The sequence below is a fragment of the Bombyx mori genome, chromosome 3, assembly GCF_030269925.1.
Source record: "Bombyx mori chromosome 3, ASM3026992v2".
NCBI lineage: Eukaryota > Metazoa > Arthropoda > Insecta > Lepidoptera > Bombycidae > Bombyx > Bombyx mori.
Genome location: NC_085109.1, coordinates 13557845 through 13576350, shown reverse-complemented (window position 1 = coordinate 13576350; position 18506 = coordinate 13557845). Strand labels below are relative to the sequence as shown.

The window sequence follows — 18506 nt, the reverse complement described above, 5'->3', positions numbered from 1 at the left end:
AGTGGGGTGATAAAGAGAACCGAATCGCTGTGATTGCATTACACAAAGTAGGTATGGAGCCAAATGCAATTTTTAAAACTCTCCATACGCTTGGTATTAGTAAAATGTTTGTATACCGGGCTATTAAAATATGCAATGAGACCTCCTCTGTTTGTGACAGAAAAAGATCTGGCCGTCCACGTAGTGCTCGTACGAAAAAGATAGTCAAAGCAGTAAGGGAAAGAATTAGAAGAAATCCTATCCGAAAGCAAAACATTTTATCTCGGGAGATGAAGATAGCACCTAGAACCATGTCGCGTATTTTAAAAGATGACTTAGGACTTGCAGCCTGTAAGAGACGTACTGGCTATTTCTTAACTTATAATTTAAAAGAGAATAGGGTGGTAAAATCGAAACAACTACTGAAGTGGTACACAAAGTGAGGTCATAGAAAAATTTTGTTTACGGATGAGAATTTTTTTACAATTGAGCAACATTTTAACAAACAAAATGACCGTATTCATGCTCAAAGCTCTAAGGAAGCTTCCCAATTAGTAGACAGAGTGCAACGTGGGCACTATCCGACTTCAGTGACGGTTTGGTGGGGTATTAACTATGAAGGAGTGAATGAGCCATACTTTTGTGAAAAAGGTATCAAAACATCGGCACAAGTGTATCAAGTTACCATTCTTGAGAAGGTAGTGAAGTCCTTTAAGAACACCATGTTCAATAATCAAAAATGGTCCTTCCAGCAAGACTCGGCGCCAGGTCATAAAGCTCGGTCTACGCAGTCTTGGTTGGAAACGAACGTTTCGGACTTCATCAGAACTGAAGACTGGCCGTCGTCTAGTCCCGATCTTAATCCGCTGGATTATGATTTATGATCAGTTTTAGAGAGTACGGCTTGCTCTAAACGCCATGATAATTTGGAGTCCCTAAAACAATTCGTACGATTGGCAGTGAAAAATTTTCTCATGGAAAGAGTGCGTGCTTCTATTGATAACTGGCCTCAACGTTTAAAGGACTGTATTGCAGCCAATGGAGACCCTTTCGAATAAGCTTTTTATACTTTAAATTGTTTTATATTTATGTATTAAACTAACACACTGTAAAAGTAATAAATGTTATTCGCAATAGAAATTTTTGTTTTTTCCTTTGTCTCAGTATTTATGGCAAGACTAGGTATACATCATATATACACAAACACATATACACATTCAAAGGAATATATTAACAAATTCACATAACAAATAAATACGCTTAAATTTAGCTTTTAGCATCCATGAGCAAACGAATTCACAGATCATATTATTTTGTTGAGCGTAACCCAAACTGATTTTGTATGGATTAATCAATCTACCAACGCAAAACGACACGTGATCCTGTTTGCGTGTGTATAGTAAATAAAACCACGACACGAGGACTTACTTGCGTGTCCCTGTGTATGCTGTAAGTAGACCAGCAGCATGGCTCCACCTGGTTGGAGTCCAGCCCCCAGAACTCCAGCTCCTCTTCAAAGAGTGGACCGCACACATTCGTAGGATAATGTAGCTTTCCCGTTCTGAAACAAGAGAGAGTCTTGGGTTTGAGGATTATCATGAATGACCTCTAATGAAACGTTTATAGGGTCTATGAAAGGTACGACAAATTTTAGTTTTGATATTGTTACGCTGGCAAGAGAAACGCCATCTATTGCCGAATAGCCGAAACGAATATCAAAGGAACTCGTAAGGTCAAGAAAGATCGAGAAGTAGAACGCCATCGATTGTCCGATACCTGAAACACACCATACTCGACTTGTGTGGAATATTCTCGATAATTGTAGGGTCGTATCGATTATAAAAGAGTTGCAGAGATGGCACGCAGTCAGTAGTAATCGGAACTACACGAAGCGAAACAGCGAACAGATCACCTGAAGCGAAACGGAAGAAGTGAATTAAGAATTTTAAAGTGTTCTGTATGTGTTTGAAGTGATAAATACAGTTTTACAACTTAAAACTTTGGTGGAATAATTATTTATCCCGAACCCCAGCGCTTAACAATATATTATACTAAAATGCGAAGCTCTGTTTGTTTGTTTATTCTACTACTAAACAAAGAAACAGCGAATCGTCAATAGACGTATCGAAGCGTATTATACAACCACAGTGCTAAGTACCGGGTCAAATATTTTAGTTTACACAATTGAACAACCGTCAAACAATACACAGAGGCCTCCGGTCTCATAATGGGAGGATCACTTAAGTGTACACATATAAGCTGGTATCCTCTTTACGGGGGTGGGTAGACGAAATTATAACAGTGGCTGGTAAAGATTGGCTGAACACCGCCTAGGACTAGAAGAAGTGGTTGGTGTACCTTAGAGGAGGCTTTTACCCGAAGGGGGTCCATACAGAAATAATGTAAATAATATTAAAATTAATAATAATAATAAAAAAAACATTAATGTATGTTCAATTTGTTTGTATTTAAGTATTTTTGTGTGGAATAAAGAAAGCTTTATTATTATTATTATCCTCTTTGCACCAAGTAAAACATGACCTATAAAAGATTTGGGCATAAAGCAAGGACAAATATTTTGTAACAAGCTCAATAAATAAACAATATTCGCTTTTGTCGTGAACATAACTATCAGTTCGTATTCCATAAATTCGATCAGGCTCGCCGCCGAGGAAATATGGATAGGGGTATGCGAGAGTGGCTCAATCAACGTAAATCAAGAAAAGGGTATATATAGTTTCTTGACCAGTTCTTTATGACGTATTTGAGTTTTCTGGAAATTTAGCTTAACTTATATTTTATCTATCTCTGTAAAATGAGATTGTGCTACCCATACCGCGAGTCTTCCAATCGTGAGCACTGTGAACATGTTTAGAGTTTTATATGAACGTTAATTTCATGGTAAAGGATTTCAAACATTCGTGGTTTAAAGAGCACCCGGTTCAATAAAACTATGCTGAAATGGAAACCTAGCAAACAAGTAACAAATGTTTCCCAAGAAATAAGTATACACAAAAAACTTTTATTCTGAAGGAATAAAAATTTTTTTTTTAAGATTTACGTAATTACTTTTGATAAGGTATGTATAGATGGAATGGATATGTAACACTGTTCTACCTATGTTTGCCATGAAACAAACACAATTTATTAGTTTTAAGAATGCAAAAGACAGGCAAAGTCTGAAGTAATTTACATTGTAATACCGATCTAACTGATTAAATTACTTGAACAATATCAAACATCTGGCTTTTAAATGCGAAAATAAACTGAAAAAATAATTTTGGGCTAATCAGGATCCGAGCTCTGACTAGCTTAATAATAAGCTATCTATATCAATAACTCAATAATTTGTATTAAAAAATATATATACATATACTTATTATCTCTTGCATATCCCCGTCCGTGAATAGTCTGTCGCAAAATCAATTTATTCAGTACCAAAAATATACTGGCTCTCTCTGAATGATTCATATCTGACTTACATTTCTTAGTTTCATGATTTTGTGAATGAGAGAGAAATCATCATCAGAGAAATCCTTTTTTTAAGAATTTCGCTACGTACAACGAAAATTATTCACTAATCAATTTGCGTATTCTGGTATAATCTTAATAAAATTAATTGTTCTAGTTCGACTAAGTCTTAGTTTTTAACGGACCCTTGTAGAATTCATTCAATACATTCATACACCGAATAAATTCCTTAGCTTTCCGTCATTACGGATCCTCCCGATCCATTAACGGTGCTTTTAGATACCAAAAGCACCGGTCACCGTCCTTGTCGAACCCGTCACTTGCGACGAAGGACTTGGCGAGCGAATCAACCCATAGACACAGCCCACTGAGTTTCTCGCCGGATCTTCTCAGTGGGTCGCGTTTCCGATCCGGTGGTAGATTCTGCGAAGCACTGCTCTTGTTAGGGTCAGTGTTAGCATCACTCCGGTTTGAGCCCCGTGAGCTCACCTACTAGTTCAGGTTACACTGAAATAGCCTCTCAAGGCTATCAACTTACGTAGGAAAAAGAAAAATTAGCTTTCCTTTAAATATTGCATTTTAAAATTTCCAATACTTAATCCCATTTTAAGGAATTAATATCCCCTGAACCTGATGTGAACCCTAACGCCCCTCTCATCCGGCTACGAACCCAACTTTTCCGCTTGGTCGAATAAAAGTCATTTAAATTGCAGTGTTGGATTCCAGGTTGCTTAATTGGAATAACTTTGTCATGAAAAACATAAAGATTCCTGACGTTTAAAATTTCCTTGAACTCCAAATAAGACTTATAGATAATATTTACCGAAGGTTTACTGAAAACTATCTGATTTGGCGTAAAGCAGCTATGTGCTATAAAAGAAAATAGAGTATAAGATATGGCAAGCTTATTTCTATTATTATTATTTTTTATTGCTTAGATGAGTGGACGAGCACACAGCCCACCTGGTGTTAAGTGGTTACTGGAGCCCATAGACATCTACAACGTAAATGTGCCATACACCTTGAGATATAAGTTCTAAGGTCTCAGTATAGTTACAACGGCTACCCCACCCTTCAAACCGAAACGCATTACTGCTTCACGGCAGAAATAGGCGGGGTGGTGGTACCTACCCGTGCGGACTCACAAGAGGTCCCACCACCAGTATTAGGCGTATATGACGTCCGATAGACCAAGGTACAGAATGAGCATCTGTAGCAATATATCCTGAGTACGTCCCCATTCATATCAGTTGCATATCCCGCAGCCAACCTCAATAATTAGCAACGACCGACGTAAATAACTTTTTATTGACTCTCCCAATAAATTTAATTTTGTCATTTTTTGCTATCTCCGCCATCCAGCTGTGAATGTCAACTGTTATTTATGCCACGTTTCGGTACGCTGACTACCCGAAATTAGCCGTTGGGTTTCAGGTGGATATAATGGATGATCCTTCGAGCATTATCGTGATTATCACCGCCATAGACATTGCAATGTGAGTCTTATTTGTAATATATTAAATAATGGCTGCCATAATTCCAATTTAGTCTATGGACTCGGGTACCTACTTAACACCAAGTGGCAATGAGATCTTCCGTTCTTTCACTATCTCTAGATTATATCTGAAATTGAATACATTCACTTATCTAAATCAACTAAGAATATACAAGTGACTCAAATAAATGAAATTCTATCCACTCGTGAAATAAATATAATCTTGTTAATATTGATTCACAATTCAATTTCTCGTCCTTCGATTATGAAATTCACGATAGAGTCTCCTGTTTGATAAAACTCAATCATCGCTTATAAAATAATAAAAAGTACAATAAAACATATATATTTCTGGTTTAATAAAGACAGATAAAAATAAGAGAATGATGTGTTTTGATTTAGAATAGCACCACCACACCCTTTTCCGTGGGTGTCGTCAAAGGTAGCTGATAGATTTTCCGGACAGTCGACAACATTATCTTAATGCTATTATTAAGTTTATTAGCATTTACTGGTGGTAATGAAAATAGGCATTCGCGCTCCTTCCTCAATAAGATATAAAATGATTGGGACGAAGCAATCAGATTAGATGTTGATGTAAAATATGAACAGTTTTCTGTGAATTTCTCTTCAATATTCACAAATAAAAACAAATCTCAATTAATTAAAATATCGGGATTTTCAATATTGAGATCCCTTCATGAAGTATCTCCTTATTTATTATTTTTATTCGAAACCTTTCCATTAGGACTTACAAAGTATGTTTGTTGATTTTGGTTTGATTGGATTGATGGATACGTAGTACCATAATCTTCTTTTTACTTGTACAATCTAATAATACATCCCGATAGCAGAATTCATCCCTATCATTTCGAAGTACTGGGTTGGAAGTTATAATTTTTCCGACATACCACCTAATAAATCGTGGCCGTGTAGTGACGGGGTAAGAATACAATGTGTCACCACCCCTATACTATCGCAGGGAGTCGTAAGAACTGACTAAGGGAATATGCACAAGACATCAGAGCAAAAGAAGGAAAACTCGAAATTAAACCCTGTACTAATCCGTCTAGCCAGCGTGGTACAGTAGGCTAAATACCTCCATACTTGGATAGGCTCATGTTCAACAATGGACAGTGGTCAGGCTGACATGATGATGATGACCACCTAAGTCTGCAATTAACCCACCTTCACAGTATTCTTCAAGTGCTGTGAAATCTTTAAACTAATTTTGAAAACTGTCCTGTCTTAGCGAATTATGTATGCCTCAGACATTTCTAAGCCATCGATGACCGCTTACTATTATTTATAAGTTAGATAAGTTTCTAATCTTCCTGTTCGTGGACTATTTTAATGTTTTTTTTTATTTATAGCTTAGATAGACCAAAGAGCTCTCCGGCTATTAGGAGTTTAGTAGTAACCGGAGCTCTTCTTAGACATCAACAATATAATTACATGATTTGGCTTCTAAATCTTGGAACAATATATTCCTCCACCTATCCGGCACCAGAGAACTTAAAAGTTCTTTTAAAGCAAATTTAAAAGTATATCTTCTGAATATGCAAATTAATTTCGAAAACATCAATTTTAACTATTCCGTGTTGTAATTGTGCATTGCAATTGTAATTTTTTATAATTTAATATATGTATTCCATTGTTTTTATTATTGTTGTTATTCTAAGCTCAGATAATGATTGGTTGTGTTATGTTTAGAATAAATGTTTATTATTGTTATTTATTTATATTTATTTAAAATCTTATTAGTTACATAATATTTTTTAATAAAGATATGAAAAATACAATTTTTAAAAAACACTATATAAAAATAGATTGCCGCTGATGGCGGTGTCTACGACACAAGCCACCAGTGGTTAGGACTCCAGAGTGAGAAACCTCCTCACAATGCGTGCAGTATCGAGGATTTAAAATTAATATTATTATTATTATAGATCAACAATATGGTACATTAACATTATACATCAAAAATACAGGTACAGCAGCTGTGCCACTTTCAAACCAAAACATTTTACTGTTTCACGGTAGAAACAGGCGGGGTGGTGGACGCTGACTTCTCTAACGTTGTCAAGCCTTGTTATTGTCAATGGAGTCGGCATTCTGAATTAAAGTTAGTCGTTCTTCAGTTTGACCGGAGGCGAGATAAACCGTTTATCGCCTTTTACTAAAGTTTTGACGGTTGCTAATTGAATTCTCTCTATCCGTAGCTGATTCCGATTCGGTAGCTCAGAAATCGATGCCTCCAATGGACACTACTTTAACTCTAAATTCGTAGGTTTACAGGAGGAGAGTTTAAACGAAAAAAGTTGATAAATGTATCTGCAATAATAAAGATTTTATGGTTTTTTCTTGTGTAACTAGCTGATTTACTCTTGCTTCGAACCCCATTAATAATGAATTTGGTAATACTTTTAAAATAGTGAAGCGATTTGCGCGAAAAAAGAAAATTTCAAAATGTTGAGTTAGAGTAGTGTTCATTGGAGGCGTCGAAATATTTGAGAAAATTCAAGTTAACCTTACATATACACAGCTTACAGGAATTCATGTTTGATTAAATGGTTTTGAGGAGAACTTGCTATTATAAAGAAACTATAAGAGCTCTTAATTAGGTTTTTTCAAATTATAATCTTCATTTGTGTAAATGAGCATGCCAGGTGCTAAGCCATGCTAAGCTATTGCAATCGTATTTAGTATGGATGTTGTTGTTTTCTTTTATTACTGATTTTTTTATTTTTTTATTGCCTAAATATGTGGACGAGCTCACAGCCCACCTGGTGTTAAGTGGTTACTGGAACCCATAGACTTCTACGACGTAAATGCGCCACACACCTTGAGACATAAGTTCTAAGGTCTCAGTATAGTTACAACGGCTGCCCCACCCTTCAAACCGAAACGCATTACTGCTTCACGGCAGAAATAGGTGGGGTGGTGGTACCTACCCGTGCGGACTCACAAGAGGTCCTATCACCAGTAATTACACAAATTATAATTTTGCGGGTTTGATTTTTATTACACGATGCTATTCCTTCACCGTGGAAGTGAATCGTGAACAATTGTTAAGTACGTATTTCATTAGAAAAATTGGTACCCGCCTGCGGGATTCGAACACCGTTGCATACGAATGCATATACGAATGCACCTGACGTCTTATCCTTTCGGCCACGACGACTTCAACTGTGTCCTCAATAACTTATTTTTAAGGAATCACTGCTACTAACATTTATATGGATGATAATCTGAAATAAAGAATTTAATAATAATAAAAAACCCATTTGGTATTAAGTAGTTAGTGGAGCTCAAAGATATTAGAACTTGAATGATAGCACCCACTGTGAGTCAAAAGGTCGCAACCTCGATATATAAGGGCTATTCTACCTCTCAAGCCATTTTGAAGCTGCCAGGATAATTGCGCGAGCTCACAGCCCTCCTCCTCTTCCTCCTTGCGTCGATCACGTATTAATATATAGATACTGCAGCCGTTATGATCTATCTCCATCTATTGCAATTTGTAGTGTAAGACGGCCTATCACCAGTAAAATCCTAAAACAACCTTTCCCTCATGCTCGTTGCCTTGTCAATAATATTAACAGGCTTTTAACAATCAATAAGACAGCAAACTTTCCGACAATCATCAAAGCCTCATTATCGTTTGTAACCGGAATTAAAGTCTTAAAGTTCAACATTAAAAAGCTTTTCTTTCTTGTACTTTCACGCGACTCTTGAGACTCGCAAAGTTCCGGTTCGTTTCATTTGTACTAAATTATTGGAGCTTTGAAAGCTCTCGGTGACTTTTTGACTGTGTTAATGAGGGTAGCACGTTCGAGACACGTTTTTAAGGTTTTCTAAAAAAAAGACTTATTCACGCCTATAATTACTTTAGGCTATGCCAGAAGCTTATTTATGTATAATACAGTACACATATTGATATATGTACGTATGTAATAAACGCATCACAGGTCCACAGTTCATTTTTGCCTTATGCTACCCAAGCTTGAACTTGAAAGCATGAACCTGCGCGATACTTTTACTGGTGGTAGGACGTCTTGTGAGTCCACACGGGTAAGTACCACCACCCCGCCTATTTCTCTAACTTGGAGAAATTTGTGGTCACTGGAAAGGTCGAGGGCAAGCGACCAAGAGGCAGGAGCCTAACCCGTTGGACGGACCAGATTCGTGCAGCTCTTGATACCACAGTGCACGATGCTCTGCACTCAGCTGCAGATAGGAACAGATGGCGGTGCATTATAAAAAACAAACTGTTTCAAGGCCATGACCACGAAGTATTCGACTAAGAAGAAGAAAAATGAAATGAAAAGAAAATTTGTTGTAATATAATTATTGTTATAGACGACAGCTAGTACAATATTCATATGTCGACATAATATAACACCTTAATCATCCGTGATCATGAAAAATGTAAAGTATCCGAAACGTCGGAAACAATGACAATTTAAAAAATGCGAGATTAAACCGTAAAATTAGTTTTAATGTCTTTTTTTTTAAATATTAAGATTAGATTCGAACTTGTAATCTCTCTGTCGCTTGACCTTCTCTGTCTATTGTACACAAATGGCTTTGTTTCGGGACGTCTGTCCGTAACAGATAACCACACAAATAATCTATAGATTCGTTCAATAGAACCCAATGTTTTTTTTGGAAACCTCACAGTATTGTTGTATTTAACCGTAGCAAGGGCGGATCCAGCTTTGGCGCCAGGAGGGGGTCACATAGTCGTGGGCAAGTTAAGAACTTATAATTTAATTTTGATAACAATAGATAATAAATAAATCATGATGTTCCTCAATTAGTCCAAGTTAGTTCAAGTCCTGGAACTAGCTCAGGGGGGGGTCATGACCCCCATGACCCCCCTGGATCCGCCGATGAACCGTAGTATGAATAAATATGGCTTTGAAGTTATATTCACTTATTTTAAGATAGGCTTTTATGCTAACTAGTGGTCTCAATGTAGATGAAATTGACTATGGACTATAATTATACTGGTGGTAGGACCTCTTGTGAGTCCGCGCGGGTAGGTACCACCGCCCTGCCTATTTCTGCCGTGAAGCAGTAATGAGTTTGAAGGGTAGGGCAGCCGTTGTAACTATACTGAGATCTTAGAACTTATATCTCAAGGCGTGTGGCGCATTTACGTTGTAGATGTCTATGGGCTCCAGTAACCACTTAAAACCAGGTGGGCTGTGAGCTCGTCCACCCAACAAAGTAAGACTCACGATCACTCACGATTGTCATTTAATTAGATCAATCTCCACTTTTATAGTTAATTTAAATTACTGGGTTAAGATCAATGATCATTTGAGGCCGTCAACGCAAAAATGGCCCAAGCTTACCATAGTTATTGTGGAGCAATGAGGCTTAAGTTTTCACGAATTTGAGTAGGCAAACGAACAATACGCGCAAGCAATATTAATTTTTACAAAGTCATCCGTCATCTATGGGTGAAACTATGGATAGGCCGGTTATGTACCTAATTTTATTATAATTTAGATAAATTGCAATATACCTAATATAAGTATGATTATGAAAAATTGTGGGTTAGGCCGTTTTAGTGTTGACAGCCTCATTTATTAGTAATAAATTCCTATGTGCTATATCTCGGTTACATTCCTGATGTCTGAGTCTTAACCCGACATATTATATTCAAATTCAAATTCAAATTCAAAATCATTTATTTCAACTTAGATGTCAGTATAACGCACTTGTTGAATGTCAAAATATAAATAACAATGTTAACTCTGCCACCGGTTCCAAAAAAAGCTACAGTCCTGAGAAGAACCGGCGAAACAAACTCAGCGGGCTTTTTTTATTGTTTTTTCTCAATTTTTTTTTTTTTTAAATAAGTAAAAATATTTACAATATTTTTTTTTAAATAAGTAAAAAAAGTTACAATAAACGAAAAAACAGGTCAAAAAAAGATGTGTGGTGTCGTGGGACACCGGATAGGAACGAAGTTCCATGTATAAAAAAAAAAAAAAGAATTACGAGAAAAAAATCGCGCTGTGAAATATCGCTGTGCAGAAAACAAGGCCTTATTCCACGGACTTTTTCTTACGGTTTTTACTATCACATTTTTTTCAGTTCGATCGCGCAGCAAAATCCCTATCTCCTCCAAGCCTGCCGTAAGGAACTTCATTCCAAAAATACAATTATTTTTTTTTTAATAATAATGAAAAGTGAAAAAGCCAGGAGCGAACGCCTCATTCCCTATATTTTCGAATTTCGAAATTTGGCACACTGCACAATTCGTTTACAAAAAGAACAAAAACCTCGTACCAACATAACGGCCATAATTTCGGTTTCGCGTCGTAAATCGAAAAGGTCCTAAGTGGAGCTGGCTTGTTCGGGTGACGTAAATTCTAAATTTATTTAGACAGAGCCCATTTTCTGTATCGGGGTCTGGTGGTGTAACAACGTTTTTCGTGGACCCTCTTAGAATTATTTTCTTCTTTTAATATTGGTATTGCTCTCGTGCCGACGTACGTGTAGAAATAAATACGTCCACGCACTAGTAGCTTAGGGATGCTTATAAAAAATGTCTAAGTGGCGACATAGAAGTAAACCGGACATTAATGGGCATTTGAAGTCGTCGTGGCCTAATGGATAAGACGTCCGGTGCATTCGTATCGAGCGATGCATCGATGTTCGAATCCCGCAAGCAAAGTACCAATTTTATAGCAGCCGTTATATCTCAAGGTGGGTGACGGCATTTACGTTGTGGATGTATATGGGCTGTGGTAACCACTTAACACCAGGTGCGCCGTGAGCTCGTCCACCTATCTAAGACATAAAAAAAAATTCAAACAGTTCTGTGTTTTTTTAAACTTGTGACAAAAAGATTTGGGTACTATGTAACACATCATAATTTAAATACCATGGACCACAGAATTCAAACCACGTAATTCAAATACCATGTAGATTCCGTAAAAAATCTTAAATTCGATGAAAAAACGATTAATAATCCATTGTTAGCTTAGCTATTACAAAAAACTTTATGGAACTTAATACATTTTTTAAATTCCAAAAATTATTCGAAAAAAAACTCCACGTAGACTATTATAAGATTAATAAGAAAGTTAAAATTGAGAATTTATGAAGTGGCAAACTTTTAAAGTTCTGATCAAAACTTAAAGTTCAAAATTTTAATGAGTATTTTAATTAAAACTTTAAGGTATTCTAATTTAAAGCTACATTAGATTGAAGGATTAAATAATTATAATAGATTTAACTTAAAACTGATTCTGCAATCATTAGACTTGAAATGTAACAATTATTCACTAACTCCAATCTGTTTGTGTTCAAACATGACGTGTTTGTGTGTTCATAAAAGTTTTTTTTTTATTGCTTAGATGGGTGGTCGAGCTCACAGCCCACCTGGTGTTAAGTGGTTACTGGAGCCCATGGACATCTACAACGTAAATGGGCCACCTACCCTGAGATATAAGTTCTAAAGTCTCAAGTATAGTTACAACGGCTGCCCCACCCTTCAAACCGAAACGCATTACGCCTTCACGGCAGAAATAGCCAGGGCGGTGGTACCTACCCGCGCAGACTCACAAGAGGTCCTACCACCAGTAATAAAGTTAAAGTGGAGAACGAAATTCAAATACATACAGAAAAACTGAAAACATTTAGCTTCATTTTGGATGTAATCGTATAAAACAGACAATTTTTTACATATCCTTGCATACAATATCTCTAAACTTAGTACAACGGTGACGATACTTCTCTAGTAGGGTCGTTTTCAAATTTGGGGCCAAAAGCGAGTTATTTGATTTAGTTCTCATAACCTCAATGTTACCGTCATTATAAGTACAGTAAATTTGTTGTCATGACAACAGGCACGTGGTCCTATCTATAGTAGATAGTAGCTAGTAGCTCCCAGCTATAGTAGAATATATAGTCCTATAACTATATATTCGTAAATACTACTAAATTAGGACTTATACCTACATTTATAACTACCCCAAATCTCATTCGTATCGCTGGTTCGAAATTCAAATTCTAACTGTTTTGCTATTTTTCTAGTAATGCGGTTTGAATTTCAGCAAATCCAATTAGTATATAATGCAATAATGAAGGAAAACTAACTGGATATTAGAACATTATTAAAAACAAAAGAAGTACGATTTCTAAACTTAAAAAAAAAGTTTCTATTTAAATTGTTATCCGTGTTGGCGTTATCAAATGCGTAAAATGAAAAATATTAATGAACATTAATAATATTATCAATAAATGAGTGATTGACTTCATTGTGATATTTTTTGATTGCCCTTGTAGGCAAACGAGCATACGGCCCACTTGATGTTGAATGGTTACCGTCGCCCATGGACTTCAGCAATGCCAGGGGCAGAGCCAAGCTGCTACCTACCGCTTAATACTCTGTGATGAAACATTTTTTTATTCAGAACATGACTAAAAACAAAAAAAAAAATGGAAAATTAGAGTAAGTTTAAAATCATGAAATCGTTACTTTTTTGGCCGCAAAATTGAAAACGACCCAGTAGCTAGCATTTTCTAAGGTAGCATATTAAAATACCAATCCAAAATTACACATGCTTTATGCACTGCAGTGTAACAATTAAAATTTTACCAAAACGCGGCGGCGTAGTCTCGTGTCGCATGGCCGACCACCGATAATATTTGAATTGCGAGTTCACAAAACTTGAATATTCCATTGCTTGATAAATATTATATAACTTTTTTCCATAAGTAATTATTAGTTATTTAAAAGAAATTAATGTCATTAAAGATAATGAAATAAATACTTGCGAGCCACATACCTAATTTATTACGAGATGCTATATAAATTTTAATACATATTTGTCACACATTTTTTATAGATCTTTCTACATACCTTCACCAATATATAGTTAAAGTACTTTACCCCCAATCGAATTTCTTGGTAATAGGAGATAACGTGTTTCTTTATAAGTTAGCTTAGATTGATGGTCACCCTAACAGGAATGAACCCTCGTGGGAATTGTTGAGACGGTCTGATTTATAACTTTTACTGCCACAGACCTCAATCTGTGGGTTTCGGGGGCTGTAAAGTTATTTTATGTGCAAAAATCACAAGGCTGGTTCTTCATAATGAAATATTTTTATGTCTCGTTCTATCTCGCCAAACGTGTTTAGGTTTTTTTCTAATTTCTATACCTCTATCTTTATCGATCTAACATTATTCTTCTGATCCCTGCCTCTATTGAATAAAATAAGTATAGAAAGAACTTGTAGAATTTTTTTTTATTTATTGCTTAGATGGGTGGACGAGCTCACAGCCCACCTGGTGGTAAGTGGTTACTGGAGCCCATAGACATCCACAGCGTAAATGTGCCACCCACCTTGAGATATAAGCTCTAAGGTCCCAATTATAGTTACAACGGCTGCCCCACCCTTCAAACCGAAAAGCATTACTGCTTCACGGCAGAAATAGGCAGGGTGGTGGTACTCGTGCGGACTCACAAGAGGTCCTACCACCAATAAACCACCGTTCAGTGCCCACTGCCACTTCTCCCTTTTGATTACGCGTCTGGTACTTACGTGTAGGCAATTTTATTGCAGCCTTGGCTTGGTCGGTCTACCTTTAGGGAGATCTGCGCGACCTGGAGGGACCTTGCCTAATACCACCAGGTGCTAGATCAAAAGGTGACACATGTCCAACCAATCCCACCCTACAGAGTACAATAAATAAATACTGTTTTTTTTTTTCCTACCTAAGCTTAAGAGGCAATTTCAGCGTAACCTTAACTAGTAGGTAAGCTCACGGGGCTGAAACCGGAGTGACGCTAACACTGGCCCTAGCAAGAGTAGTGCTTCGCAGAATCTACCACCGGATCCGAAACGCGACCCACTGAGAAGATCCGGCGAGAAACTCAGTGGGCTGTGTCTGTGGGAAATACTGAATAAAATTTACAGAATTGAAAGAAAAATATACAGCATTTTGTACAATGAAGGCTCAACTTGAGTTTTTTGCGTCAGCAACAAACAGCTCTAATTTACTTACGTTTTTGCGGGACGAAATATGCGTAAAATTTTACTTAAGTGTTTTTCTCGTTTAAATTTCGCTTACAATATACATTGGGACGAGATTTCGGCGCGGTTCCAATTATTTTACATCAATACAAGCTTGATTTGTTGAAAATCATCGGGCCCAAGGTGTATTCATCAAAAGTATATTAAAATTTTATAGTTTAAAAATTTAAAAAAACCGAAGATAATTAATTAAAACCGCCATCTAATCATTGTTGACGTCGTACAACCATTTCCATTAACAAAAGCTGTTTATATGACTACTTATTCCTTACATATAGTAGTAAATATCACAACGTAAAATTAAATATAAATAATAAAACTAACTTGCCAGACTTAAGGACCAGAGATGGACTGCAAGAATAACTGCATGGGAAGGGCCACAAGGGAAAAGAAAAAAGGGTCGCCCGATATCAAAATGGGAGGATGATATAAAAGCTATCTCTGGCCCTCGATGGATACAGGTAGCCCAAAATAGAACCAAATGGAAGGACTTGGAGGAGGCCTTCACCATGTTTAATGGGTTCCTGCCAAACATAAGTGAAGAATATTAAAATTATTAAAATTATTATATGTATACCTATTTACTTTGTATTTTAGCAGGAAATAAAAGGCTTATTATTTTATTTATATTTATTTTTATAATAAAACTAACATGCGGAATCTATCGTCTTCATATGTTATGTTATAATAAAGGACAGCTCCAAAGTCGCATAGAACTCAGATCTCAAGATGGGTAGCGGCATTTACGTCGTCAATGTCTATGGGTTCCGGTAACCACTTAACACCTGGTAGGCCGTGATCTCGTCCACTAATCAATAAAATAATTAAAAAAAGGTCTTCATACATTTTTTTTTGTAGTTTCACTACCTGCCGTTACCTCTATAAACTCGTTACACTATCCAAGTACACAAAATGTCTTATTATTGTCTTACTATCCATCCATACTCCATATCCATATTATTATTTTTAAATTAAAACATAGCATGGCATTTACGTTTAAGATCATCAAAAGAAATTTGCTGCTTGACATAACGTACCCGTGTTATGTCCGAACATTTGTTCCCCTTATGAATTATACATTAAATACTCGGTGAAGCGGATTCGCAATTTAAATGGCAGCCATCTTAAGAAGCAACTATGACGTGAGCTGGCGACTAATCCGAGACAGAGTTTATTCGCAAAATAAACGCAGAAAATTACGACTGAGATCATAGCCGCATCTGAACTGTACGAAGAAGCAGTCGTGGCCTAAAGGATAAGACGTCCGGCGCATTCGTGTTGAGCGATGCACCGGTGTTCGAATCCCGCAGGCGGGTACCAATTTTTCTAATGAAATACGTACTCAACAAATGTTCACGATTGACTTCCACGGTGAAGGAATAGCATCGTGTAATAAAAATCATACCCGCAAAATTATGATTTGCGTAATTACTGGTGGTAGGACCTCTTGTGAGTCCGCACGGCTAGGTACTCATAAGAGGTCCTACCACTAGTAATTCCACCAGTAATTCGAGAACGACTGGACCGAATCTTGAATTATTTATCGAAGTCCAGGGAAGGTTTAAAAGGTAGATAAATATGAAAATTCTGGGAATTAAATAAAGTTTAGGTCTTTTATTTATCGAGTAAATAAAGTATATACAAGATCTGTTTTCATCACGCATGAAGGTGTGCATGATGATGGAATTGAGTGATAGTTATCGTTTATAGACATTGGTAATGCCAAAGGAACAGCCAAGCAGATCTCTACTGCTGAAATCGCTCTTTGAATTTGGTTGGAAAAAACAACATGTCAAACACACCGATTTGGAGAAAAGTTTATTTCAGAACTTGATCGTGCAGAGCATAAACGATCTCTTAAAGTAAGCTATGCTAAGCTAATGCCCTTTATGAAGCTAAGGATCGCAGCAGATGGAGGGAAATCGTACGGAAGAAACTGATGCAGCGGGGGAGTCACGACCCTCAGTAATGAGGAAGACGACGCGAGGAGGAGGAAAGTAAGCTATACCCAGTGATTCTAGATGCTACGGACGAACTAAGCTCTGATAATGCGGTTGCATAAGAACAAAAGCTTCAACACCGACAAACTCGACTTAACACTTTCCATCAACTTCAAACTAATCTATACTAATATTATAAAGCTGAAGAGTTTGTTTTTTTGAACGCGCTTATCTCAGGAACTACTGGTCCGATTTGAAAAATTATTTCAGTGTTAGATAGCCCATTTATTGAGAAAGGCTATAGGCTATATAAAATCACGCTAAAATAAGAGCACCAATAAATAATGTTTCAAAATCGGTACCTAACCTTACTGATGCTCCAACTCATTCATTTGTCTAATTTTTTATCCATTTACCTACTAAACCTTACTGATGCTCTAACTAAAACATTTATCAAAATTTTAATCCATTTATCTACTGAAACTTACTGATCCTCCAACTGAATCATTTATCGAATTTTTAATCCATTTACCTACCTAACCTTACTGATGCTCCAACTAAATCATTTGTCTAATTTTTAATCCATATACTTACCTAATCTTTCCCCTAGTTCATCTTCCATCGCTAGCTTGATCGAACAATATAAAAATATAATCCATATTATATTTAATAGAATATAGCAAACGAGAAAAGATTTTGTCTTGCCTTTTTTAAGTAGCAAGAAACAAAACAAAAAGTACTTTATAGTTAACAAGACGAAGGCAAGCCGTTCACGTATTTCTAATTAACCTTAAATCCAATAATGAAGGTAAACAGTAGACGTAATAAAAACGATACAGATTAAACAGAGCATAAAACCAACCGACGATACGGTTTTATTGGCGATAATATTTACACGTCTTGTGACCGAATCTACACATTAAAAAGCTTGTTACATAGAATTCGTGGTACGTAAAATGTGAACTTGTGATATTTTTGGGTCATTATTTGGGAAACATGGTTCAGTTAGTGTTAAGTCTTAATGTGGAAACGTTGCCTATCTTATTTTGTGCTGGCTGATCTATTTGAGTAGACATTATGTTATAATCGGATTCGAATAGACAACACAACGTGTTATTACTGTCATGCGTTGTGGGACACGGAATCCAAGTTTAATTAGATTTAATGATGATTATTCTACTCCTTAAACTGGGATGCGTGATTGCAGAAAAAACAGAATGATTGTAACCACTGGAGCTTCTTAGTGGATCGCGTTTCCGATCCGGTGGTAGATTCTGCGAAGCGCTGCTCTTGCTAGGCCAGTGTTAGCAACATCTACGATTTGAGCCCCGAGAGCTCACCTACACACTAGAGTAACGCTGATATAGCCTCTCAAGGCTATCAGCATAAGTAGGAAAAAAAGTAAATCAAATTCGTCACGATGAGATAGGATTTAAAAAAACGTGTGGCACTCGGAGACTGCCGCGGTAAAGCTATTGCATAGCATTTTTTATCAACTTATGCAATTATAATTAGACAATAATAATTTAATATTGAAACAATAATAAAATAAGACC

General features: G+C 36.5%; 1 protein-coding gene across 1 annotated transcript in view; it reads right to left on the bottom strand.

Annotated features, from left to right (window-relative positions):
* Positions 1-18506, bottom strand: part of LOC101745659 (potassium voltage-gated channel protein Shaw) — a 226160-nt gene that overhangs the window by 175359 nt on the left and 32295 nt on the right. Inside the window, exon 3 of the mRNA XM_012688852.4 lies at positions 1408-1540. Within this exon, the coding sequence (XP_012544306.2) occupies positions 1408-1540 (133 nt within the window). The remainder of the gene's footprint in view (positions 1-1407; positions 1541-18506) is intronic.